Here is a 12275-nt window from a genome sequence, read left to right as displayed (position 1 = left end):
ATGCTATATTATGTATAGCTAAATTACATTTTTGAATTACACGATACAAGCTTGCACGCCTAGTTTGTAATTCGTAGAGTTAATCATCTACGTAAAAGTATTTTTGGAAAATAAATAATTATTTCATTTCATTTCACATAGATAAATATTAATATTAAGGATAATTAGACGTATAAAAAAAATAGTAAAAACGTGTGCACAAAATGGTTATCAGATTTCGAAAGGTAAACAGTACAGTCAGATTTGAAAAGTGCTTTAAATTTTATAATGCAAACAAAAAATTATCACATAGTATTATTCCTTTCGAACGTAAGAATGTGAATAAAGGATTATCTAAGTTTAAATCAATATCTTACCTCCTAGAACTGGAATATTCGTTGATTAAGTCTTCATTACTTTTAGTTGTCGATTCTTCTGTTGTAGTTTCAGGGATTACTGACAAATCCGTCTTCGTCGCTAATACAGATCGCCTGCCTTTTCTGATTGGCGCCGGTTTCACATCACCCACTTCTTCGCTCACTGTACTCCTTATAGATATAACTGAACTCCCAGACGCTATACTTTCGTTATCATCTGCATTTTTACTTTTGGCCCGAGTAGTTCTTCTCTTGGGCGTAGTTGCAACTGTAACATCTAAATTATCTTTCGATTGGTCAAGTTGTGCTGCCATCTCTCTCGACACACGTCGAGTTATTATCTTCCTGATTTCAGCACTAGTGGGGGTCTTAGCTCGCCTTCTAGTTGGAGTGCTGACTTCCTCCGTTTGTACATTTTCTGGCATTTTAGGTTCAGTTTCAACAACTGATTTATTAGATGCAGTAGACGATGTGCGTTTTCTTCTTGGCGGTGTTTTAATTTCTTTTTCTTCCTTATTATCTGTTACTTCTGCTTCTTTAAAAGACTTATTTGAAGATGTAGATTTTGCGCGCTTTCTACCTTTGGTAATAGGTTTTTCTATATCTATTTCCATATTTTCCTCTGTTATAGTAATTTCATTTTTCTTTTGAGAAGAATCATCCTCTTGCACTTTCTTGTCAATATTAATCTGTTTGTAATCTTTTGAGGTCTCTTTATCTTTAGGTATCGCCACATCAATTTGCATAGGAGTATTTTCACTTTCTTCACTTTTTTCCTCAAGTTTATCATCTTGTAGTTTCCTTTTTGGTTTAACATCGGATATTTCGACTGCAATAGAATCAACAACATTGGTTTCTTTAGCAACTGACTCTTCCCTGACATTATTATCTGGTGTTTTTTCTATAGTTACTTCAATTGTTACTGCTGGTTGTTCATCTGAAAGCATGTAATAAAGAACTAAAAATATGATTACTATAAATTCACTAGCAAATGGTAGGGTAAAGGTAGCGGAAATAGGGTAGGGGTTGCCAGGGGATGTTCTCCTTTAGTGATCTATCCGATTTTAGAATAAGGACCCACAGGTATGCGACCTCGCTCTCCCGTGCCGCTACAGTTTCTGACCAGTATCCCCTCCGTAACTACAGTGTCCCTTTTTACCATAAATCTCTTACTCCGCTTTACTAACTTCCTTTACTTGATTCAATACACCCCACCATTTTTCTCAATTGTTTCCTTCAACCAACAAATGCATTCACAAGGAGGGTTAACGCTAGGAAAGCGGCCGATCGTGAAACCAGCCGACTACCAATATGGTTTTTAAAAATCAAACTTGGCACCAATCTTAAAATAAATGCAATTATATAATTGTAAAATGTAGATAAAATCATAATTTGTATAAAATATGATGTTTTGGCAACTACTAAAATTTATAAAAACTATTTTTCATAATCAGCAGTACAACTTTTAGTTTCGTGCCGCATTTCCATACACATTGAGGTCCCGAATTCGATTCCGTTGGATGGATGTCGTGAATAACCTTTATTACCAAGTTTTTATAGTATATAAAGTTGCCTTAATAAGAAAGTTAAACAAATATTCCAGCATTTATTGAATGAAATAATAAATGACAAATTTTCAGTTTTATTTGTCAAGCACATAGATTCAATTACATACCTGTTTCCATTACTTTACCAACAGATTCTGTCACATTTTCTCTTATTATTTCTTTTCCAGTATGTACATCCGCAAGTTTTTCTTTATCAACTTCTATTACTTCATTAGAGAAATTCAAATTTCTAGACTGATCAGACTCTACGATAGAATTATCATCAGTCAGTAACGAAAGGTGAGCTTGATTCAAAGGATCTGTGCTACCTTCTGTCACTTCTATTTTACTGTCCTCTTCTTTCTCAACTTGTACATCTACAGTAACTTGGGGTTCTGTTTCTATAGGCTGTGCAAGTTGATCTTGCTGATTTGCTTCTGTGGAAGTTTCTTCATTTATTTGAAGTCTATCATCGGATGTAGATGAATCGTCTGATTCAGTATCTTTGATGGAAATAATTTCGTCGCTACCTGACGCTGCTGACTGTAATAACAAGAAACTTGTATTAAAAATGGAAATAATGGCTTTGGTTCTTAAAATAAAATACATATAGAGAGAGTATTTGTTTTCTGTCAATTTAAAAAATATAAAATAAAATATACCTCATCTGAAGATGAAGTGTCAGCTTCAGAAGTGGCGCCACTATCTTCACCTTGCAGTATTTCTTCATCAGACGTATCAGTATCTTCACTAACATGTAAGCTATCATCAGACATGTCGCCTTCAATTTCATTAATTTCTCTTTCAATTTCAACTATTCTTTCTTTTTCTTTCTGTATTACTATTGCGGTATCTTGACTTTCAATTTTAGAATCTTTATTATCATCCCGTACATCCATATCACTGTCACTCGTCATCAAACTTGATACATCTTTCCAAGCGGATTTGTCAACACTAACATTTTTACTACTACTAGGATCTTTAGACATACTAATTTCTTGCGAAGTTTCGGCCATACTAGATTCATGACTACGTAACACTGATTTATATATATCTGAATCGATTGTCGTAAAGGCAGTTAATTTAGGAATTGTCTCTTGTGTTTTTATAACGTCCGTTTCTTCTTGCTCGCTCTGAGGCGAGTTCGCAACACTGCTATCGTAACTATGCAACAAAGATTTATTAATTTTGATATCGTTGACGGTAGTAAATGCTGGTAAAGATTTCATATCAACGTTAGTGGTAATATCATGAGTGACCTCCACTCGCTTTTCTTCTACAATACTTTCTGAAGTGTCAGCCATGCTACTTTGATAACTACGCAAGACAGATTTTTCGAATCCAGTTTCGTGGAGTGTCGTAAAGGCTGGCAGTGTCTTTAGGCCTAGATCTGTAGTATTTTTATTTTCAGATAAACTATATTTATGTATTGTTTCAGACAAAACGCTGTCTGCAGAGCTTTGTAATACAGATTTGTTAACTATTGGTGACAAAGTGACATCTAAGAGACTAGGCATCTGTTTTAAAGTTTTCATAGGTGTGCACTCTATTACATCAGATTTATCGACATGACTTTCTTCAAGATCATTATTTTCCAAATTAAGTTTTGATTTAGCAAACGCATTCGCTTCCAATACCAATCGGGATAGAGATTTCTTGGTTTTAGCGGAATGTTCCAGTTTAGGTGTTACCGATTTTTCAGGAGTTTTTGCTCTACTCCTATAAATAAAAGACAACAAAAACTTTTCATTAGTAACTAATATTGTAAAGACATAGTATTTATAGTGTATGTATACCTTATGGTGAAATAACTACCTGAGATTACGTGGACTGGCAGGTTTGTCTGGTGCAGTAATTACTTCGACTTCAGGAGTCCGTGAGCGGCTTCTACATAACAAAAAAATAACATACTTTATTTTATACATTAATTTTTAAAAATATTTATTACGTATATATAATTTTTTAATAGATAAATAGATTTAATATACAGTTTAAAGTTTAGGGATATCACTAAGATATAATTTATATCAATATTGTCGCTGGCAACTTAGCCGGTCTTTTTTATATATTTGTATTTGTTTTATATTAACGTTTCTCATATTCTTTTGATATGTTTCTTTGTAACACCTTTTTTATTAATTCAAATATATTAAGTTTCAAGTGACATACTGTTTTATTGTTCTCCAGTCATAAACATAATTTTTATTATTATTATTTCAGTCATTATCTATCCACTGATGAACATAAGCCTTCCCCATAAGGGGAGTTTTTTCAGTAGTTGCCAGGCGGTAGTAGGTGGCAGGCGGGTTGGCAATCGCAGTTGGGCTTTGGAGAAGATTTTAAAGGGACGCTGCTGCCCATCCCTCACCCTCCCTTAGTCGACACTTACGACACCCACAAGAAAGGAAGGAGTGGCCTATTCTATGGCGGGATAACACGACGGCACAAAGGGGGAAAAGGGATTGTTAGCAATGGAGTTTGACAGTCCCATTGCTAGCAATATGCCCTATTAGGTCGACCTCCACGTGGTTCCCCTTGGAAACCATCGTGAACAATTCGTGTTGAATTCGTCACGATGGGCTAACTGACCTACTTCATCCTTATTTACTATCCATCACTGGTACCTCGCTAGTGTATACCGATAGCACAGGCGGGGTAACCATGCTATTATTACCCCTTAAAAAAAAAACACGACGGCATAAACATAATAAGTAGTAAGTAATAGTTATTTGGGTCACTGCGACATACATGGCGAAACTATATTTTCGTATTTTATCTTTTGTTTTATATTTAAAAAGTGTAAATAATTTGATTGTATAAACTCATTTGTTAATTTACGTATGTTATAAATGGCTCAAATAAAAAGTTTATCTATCTATCTATCTATCTAATAAATGTATATAATAAGTGTAATGATCTTACAAATTATATAAAAAAAAAAAAATACAATACAATATAAAACTATATAATATATGAGTGCCATGTAGTAACAAGAATATTGCAAATAAAAGTGATTTACGTAAAATGAGGCATTCACGAACTTCTAAATAAAGTGAATGAAAAGCCTGTTTTGCTTTCTTCCACAATACTAACCTTAAACTGCGTCTACTGGGCGACGAACTGGATGATACAGTTTTGCTTGATTTAACAGGCGACTCTGTTATTGGTTCCAATCTCGGTGACTCTTTTATTATCCTCTCTGGAGTACGGGATCTACTTCTGTAACCATAAATATATATATTTTTTTTTATAAAAAAAAAGTATATATTTTTATTGAGTGGCTGCTCTCAACAAACGAGCAAACAATAATTATGATTAATCAGTAGTATTTAGTTTCGAACACAGTAGTGTTAATTAACTTAAAACTTAATTTTATTCTGTTTACTGAGAATATATTTTCAAAATGAAAGGTAGAAATATGTTTTATACTATATATACCTCGTAGTTCTGGTAGCGCGTAATTCCACAGCCGGCGAATCTTGTCGTTCGGGCGTACATGATCGACTCCTGAAACAATTTATTAATTATACATTTATATTAATATTTTTATTATAACTTCCGATTAATATTTTAACACATATTCTTTCCTGTTTTATTAATATCATTATATCTTTATCATCATATCAGCTGTCAATTGTCCTGCTGAACATAAGTCTTGTCCTTGGAGGGTTTTACTAGTAGTTGTCATGCTTGGCAGCCGGATTGGCCACCAAAGCTAGACTTGTAATGTTTTAAGAGGAACGCTGTTGCCCATTTCTTGACTTTTAGATTGTTTTAGTCACCTCTTATGGTACCCACAGGAAAAGAAGAGGTGACCAAATATATGCCAAGACAACATGGTTAATATTTATAATACTATTACATTACCTACGGTATTATTTTTTATTGACGGTATAGCTGTATAGGGTGATAGGAGAGAATGAAATTAGGTCAGTTGATTCATCGTAATGGATAAACAAAGAGATGCACACCAGGCTATCTAAAACAACATATATACAAACATAGAACACCAGTGGATGATAATATGATGAAGATAAAAGCAAGCTAGATGGCACATAGTGGCAAATTCTCCACAATATGAACCCTAGACATATGATTAAAAAGGGGCGAAATTGAATTACTAGCTATCCCTTTTTATCCCATCTAATTAAACATATCCCATTTTTTGGTGTTAAGGATAAACTAAATTAATAAACACTCAGTTAAGATGTGCTTGCAAATAATATTCTCGCTTGACCCAAAATTATATGCAGTTACCGTTCCATTATCATTAATTCAATGATCTTAAATTAATCAAATAATAAACATAAAACACCTACCTAGTTACCCGTGGAGTAATTTCACTAACAGCTCTAATCCCTCTCCTGCTTTTAGGCGTTCTAGGTACTACTCCACTAACATTATCATTTCTCTCTTTCACGTCTGTATCATTGTCAACTTGCATCTCTGTCTCGTCTACGGATCTTCGCCTGCTGCTAGAGTACCGAGGGTTGATGAGCGTGATCGGTATATCCGCTATACTTTCAACTGTAGAGTTAGGATCGTCAGACAGACTGCTGTTGGCCGATAAAGACAAAGAACGCCTGGAAGAGATATCACAATTTATAAAACATAAGGATAGATAGAAGCCATTGACACCCAGTTCTCTAGATCTACCCTGTAATAAATAATAATCTTAAAATAAATGGAGTTTTAATATTGTTTCAGGATAATTATTTTTAATTATAAAATGTTGTCAAAATGAAAAATAAAATTAAAATACAATATTTTAATTATAATTTTGTTCTACTTTTTTTTTTTTTTTTTTTTTTTTTTTTTTTTTTTTTTTTTTTTTTTTTATACAACTTAGAATGGCAAACAAGCTGACGGCCCACCTGATGGAAAGTGGTAACCGTCGCCTATAGACATGAGCAGTACCATGGACATAACAGAGTATACTGTTTCGCCCATGATACCCCCATGCGCTGCCATTCCTGAGGACTCAGGTGTTATTCCTCTGTACCCAGTAAATTCACGCCATATCCCACTCTTCAAACCGAAACACAGCCATGCAAACACAACTGCTTCACGGTTGAAACACGAATGGGACAGAGGTACCCAAGCAATCGACTTTTGTACAAAGTCTCCCTCTACTTATGTACTTATAATTATTTTAACATTTTTTTTTATATACCACAGTTGTAATCACCATCTTCATCATATCAGCCCTTAACTGTCCACTGCTGGTCATAAGCCTTCCCCATGGGAGGGCTTTGCCAGTAGTTGCCATGCTTGGCAGGCAATCGCATTTAGGCTTTGGAGATGTTTAAAGAGGAACGCTGCTGCCCATCCCTCGCCCTCCCTTAGTCGACTAGTACAACACCAACGGAAAAGGAAAAGGTGGCCTATTCTATACCGGGACAACATTGCGGTTGTAATAAAGGGCACTGAATTGCTGCACTCACTGACTGATGTCACTGATAAGGTAATGAGACACATTTTGTAGACTATTAGTGTTATGAGGAACATAATATTTGACGTGCGCACGGCTATTCCACGGATAAGAATATTCGAATCCAATGTTATCACGCAGTATGACCTATTAATTTAATTTGTTAACAGTATTTCCGTTAACATCATTTAAATTGTCGTAAAGATTTGATGGCAGCTTCGAACTGACGATTGTCTTTAAATCGGGGTTACGCACTATTAGGATTTCTCTAAACGGATACTATACTCGATTGAGTGATAATTATTCAGACTCTTTGGTAATTAGAAAGCAAAATTTTTAAAAAATAAATCTATCTATACTTATAATAAATCTGTAGAGAGGTCAATTGTGTACATGAAATATATTTCCAAAATAACTATCATGGGGTGATTAGTGATCGATACTGTTGTCAAAAATGCAATCAGTAAAATTTTTGTCTGTCAGTCTGTATGTTCGTTATAGAAACAAAAACTACTCGACGGATTTTAACGAAATCAATCTTGGTACAATTATTCTTCATACTCCTGGGCAGGTTATAGTATACTTTTCATCACGCTACGATCAATAGGAGCAGAGCCGTGAAGGGAAAGGTTGGGAAAACGGGAGAAGTTACTCTATTTTTAAGCTTCCGTCGCGTGTGCAGCCTTAATGGTCACTTTTTAAAATGTAAAAATGTCCACCCGTGCGAAGCCGGGCCGCTAGTAAAAAATAAATGTTCACCTCGCACGAACGGTATCCTTGTAGAATTTTCTTGTTTTAATGTCATCTTCTGTTGCCAACTTCTTTGGTGGCGATTCCAACACATGGCTTTCATCCTACAAAAATAAAAGCTAATAAATAAGAAAGTAACAGTATCGATAGTGTACGATAAATGTGTGTGTAATTTACAAGGTTTCGAATGAAGATATTTCCTTATAAACACAAACAGAGCACCACATATATACTTGTATATGATCACACAAATTAAAGTAAACAATTAAGGGACATACCATGTTAACATAGAAAATCTATACTTTTATAAAAATCTATACTTTTATTAGTAAATTACCTACCAGATGATAAATGGAAACAGTGTCATTTATAAAAGTGAAGTATTAAACAGAACACAAAATATACTGTGCCTCCCACTGTGCCAAGTCACCGTGATACATGAATCTTGTGTGACTATTAAAGTAACGGGGAAACATTTAACTTAATATTCATTTTAGTTTTTATATTTTTTTTACAAGGGAAGGAATATACAGGAATGGAATAAAAATGTGACAATAATCACCATAGAATGTGCCTGTGTTGTCTTATGACTCTCTTCAGCTTCGGTGACATTATAGTAATCGTCGTTATCTTCGTCTCTCTCTTTCATAGCAGAAACTGATCTTTCCATTTCTTCAGCGTCCTCGAAATCTATTGTTGGCATCGCTACTGGCGAAGTTGACGGCGTGGAACCACACTCGGACGCAGTTGGGATTGTAAATCTTAGGTGCCTGTAAAAAGGCACATTGTTAAGCTAGCAACTAATTTAAAAATGTATTATTATGTAACTGTGTATTTGTTTTTTTTTAATGGATGATAATGGAATGGTAACCTCGCCTACGCTATCGGTATACACTGGCGGGGCACCAATGAGGGATGATAGGTGAAGATGAAGCAGGTCAGTTAGCTCATCGTGACAAATTCACTAATGAATCAGTCACGACGGTTTCCAGGGGAACCACGAGGAGGTCGACCTGATAGGGTACATTGCTAATAATAGGGTTGCTAATCCCTGTTATTTACAATTCCTTTCCCCCTTTACTTGTTGATTAAATATTCAAATTAATATTTCAATATATTACTAGCTTGTGAGCTATTTACAATTATATGTTGTATCCAAACGATATACGGTAGATAGTCGGTCCATAGCTTAAGAGATTTCGCTTATATTTCTATATTTATACTCACAATAACTTATCTATCTTGCATTTAAATATATAACTATTTAATTTTTCACAGTCCATGAATTCCACTCCTCACTCTACTTTTTTTACAGAACTATGGAATAACGAAAGTGATCGTCGTCGCCTTATAAATTATGAGTATTATGATGTTATGACCCAATAATTTCAAAGCCACATATCCTCCAAACCGAAACACAGCCTAGCAAACCTTGTACACACTATGTTGTGCACTTAAATCATAAATAATTTTCTAGTTTATTAAATTAAATTTATGACATTTAGAATGGCAAATAGGTTGACGACCCACCTGTGATGGAAAGTGGCAACCATCACCTATAGACATAAACAACATTATGAACATTACAGAATACACTACAATGTCTATGATACCCCCTTTGCGTTGCCATTCCTGAGGATTAAGATGTAATGCCTCTCTTATTTCCCTACCATATCTCACCATTCAAACCGAAATACAGCTATGCAAGCGTAGTTTTACGACAGAAATTCGAGGGGGACAGACATAAACAATTATAACAAAATATTGTACTGACTTGTTAGAATCACTGTACTGTGTTTGCATGCTGGCGTTGTCCAATTCGTCATCACTGATTGCACGCCTTGTCTGTAAACGAAACACCAATTAGTCGAATGAATTTATTTACAATACAACACTAACCAACACAACAAAAATACCGTGCCGTACCTTGAGTATGCTGTGCGGCGTGTCGGCGCGCAGCTGCCGCTCGGCCCGCGGCGGCGTGTGCTGCTCGGGCAGGTGCAGCAGCGCCGCCAGCTGCTCGCCCGCGCCCTCCGTGCGAGGAGCGTGCCGTACCTTGAGTATGCTGTGCGGCGTGTCGGCGCGCAGCTGCCGCTCGGCCCGCGGCGGCGTGTGCTGCTCGGGCAGGTGCAGCAGCGCCGCCAGCTGCTCGCCCGCGCCCTCCGTGCGAGGAGCGTGCCGTACCTTGAGTATGCTGTGCGGCGTGTCGGCGCGCAGCTGCCGCTCGGCCCGCGGCGGCGTGTGCTGCTCGGGCAGGTGCAGCAGCGCCGCCAGCTGCTCGCCCAGCGCCGCGCTCACCCGCGCGCCGCCCGGAGCCCGCGCGGTGCCGCCCTCGCGCCGCGCTCGCTTCGGGGGCGAGCCCTCCTGGCTCTCCTCCATCACACTAGCCAGTAATAATGGTCAATTACGTAAGTGTACTCAGACGGGCACGAAGTGGGTCGTGCCCGTCCCAAAATTGTCTGGTGCCCATCCTAGGATGTGAGAAATGCTTCGCAAAAACATTTCTGAGAGTACGTACGCGCCTCTTTTACCAGGCCCACCCTTGATAACAATCCTAAATATGTTGAAAGTAAACTATATCATTATCATCATTTCAGTCGTTATATGTCCACTGCTGAACATAGGCCTCCCTCATAGACTGTGATAAGGAACAGGAGCGTTCCCTAAAGCAGTTCACCATTGGGACAATTTTACCAGCAGTTGCTATGCTGGACAGGCAGACTGATAACCACAATTTGGCTTTTAGTGATATTTTAAGAGGAACGCTGCTGGTTATCCTTTGACCATTAACGACACCCACAGAAAAAGAAGAAGTGGTCCATTCTATGCCGGGACCATACGGCAAATAAAAAAAAACTATAGTAATACAAAATACATATCTACATCGAAAATAAGCAAATTAAAACATAACACCTAAATTAATACCCACTCAAGAAATACATTATGCATTTCATTGCAGTCAGAGACAATGTTAAACAGATATTTAATTTTTACTAGCCTTACCTGTAACTTTCATCCGAGTGACCAGGATGAAAATAGTCTATATACTTATCTATTCCATATAGTATGCGTATCCCAAATGTCATAGTGATTGGTTAAGGCATTATGATGCAATAAGATAACAAACTAACTCCCTTTCACATTTATAATATTAGTAAGAACATTAGTAATCTACTATGTTGCCTACCTTCTAGTTTTCGACAACTTAGGAGTGCATATAAACGGAGTCTCCTCAATGTTAAGTGCCCTTTTGATGCCTCTTCTCATTTTGGGCTTATTGATCCAGGTCTCGCTTGCATTTTCTATGGTGTCCTGTTACAAAAATAGATACATTAATAATTCGTCAGTTTCTAGTAATAAGGAGATTTTTTCATATATAAAGAACAAATTAAAGAGAAAAAGAAATAAAAAATCGGTCAAGTACGAGTTGAATTTACATACCTTGTTCCGTAGATAAATATGTAAATATCATGTAAAATGACCCTTATTGCATACGAAATAGATACCTAACAGTCATTACTATTGATATTAAAATTACTGATATTAATATCGTAATTTCTTATTTTGTGCCACAACTGTAACTAAAAACTGGAGGTTACAACTAAATTTGTTTTTTAAAGTTTTACGATATTTTCTCATAAACAGTGCTAATTTGAAACATTATTTTATTATTTCTAGAATTTTTCATAAATACCTTTATAAACTGTAACTATTTCAGATTTTTATTTCAGGAACTTCAAAGATAAGAATTTTTTTTTCACATTTATTACCATAACTGAATTTATTACCATAAACAGCATAAAAAGAAACAAAAAATCAGTTTCAAAATGCACAAATAAAGCCCTTTCATAAGATACCCCATTTGGACTAATATTTTGAAATATTGAGCTCCCTTTTTGGATCCTCTAGCAAAGAAAATAAAAATATGTTTTCAATTATTTCCTTCGTAATATGTGCGGGCCAATGATATATAAAATTGTTTCAAATTTCATATCGGTAGCATTGGTAGTTGATGTGACAAATGGACGGACGGACAAAGTCGTATTATAAGGATTTCTTTATACCTTATTAGTATGGAACCCTAAAAAGGGAAAATTTACATTCGCCTCAAAATCATATAAGAAACATACATCATGATCAATAGATACACATATCATTTAATCTAGACATAAGAATTTGGTATATATTGTA

The 12275-nt window shown here is 36.0% G+C and overlaps 1 protein-coding gene across 3 annotated transcripts in view; it reads right to left on the bottom strand.

Annotated features, from left to right (window-relative positions):
- LOC113521535 (protein ELYS) overlaps positions 1 to 12275 on the bottom strand; it is a 36649-nt gene that overhangs the window by 5755 nt on the left and 18619 nt on the right. For 2 of the 3 annotated variants that reach the window (XM_052894034.1, XM_052894036.1), the window contains exons 21-32: positions 11272 to 11396; positions 10011 to 10467; positions 9859 to 9929; positions 8647 to 8854; positions 8094 to 8188; positions 6223 to 6486; positions 5342 to 5410; positions 4997 to 5122; positions 3719 to 3790; positions 2566 to 3622; positions 2032 to 2446; positions 357 to 1293 (exon numbers count right to left, since the gene is read on the bottom strand). In XM_052894034.1, coding sequence (XP_052749994.1) covers positions 357 to 1293; positions 2032 to 2446; positions 2566 to 3622; positions 3719 to 3790; positions 4997 to 5122; positions 5342 to 5410; positions 6223 to 6486; positions 8094 to 8188; positions 8647 to 8854; positions 9859 to 9929; positions 10011 to 10467; positions 11272 to 11396 — 3896 coding nt within the window. The remainder of the gene's footprint in view (positions 1 to 356; positions 1294 to 2031; positions 2447 to 2565; positions 3623 to 3718; positions 3791 to 4996; positions 5123 to 5341; positions 5411 to 6222; positions 6487 to 8093; positions 8189 to 8646; positions 8855 to 9858; positions 9930 to 10010; positions 10468 to 11271; positions 11397 to 12275) is intronic. The other variant, XM_052894035.1, reaches the window with a different exon arrangement.

Source organism: Galleria mellonella, unplaced genomic scaffold (assembly GCF_026898425.1).
Source record: "Galleria mellonella isolate WM207_F2 unplaced genomic scaffold, CSIRO_AGI_GalMel_v1 utg19, whole genome shotgun sequence".
Taxonomy (NCBI): domain Eukaryota; kingdom Metazoa; phylum Arthropoda; class Insecta; order Lepidoptera; family Pyralidae; genus Galleria; species Galleria mellonella.
The sequence above is the reverse complement of the archived record's forward strand: the minus strand, read 5'-3'. Positions and strand labels throughout refer to the sequence as shown.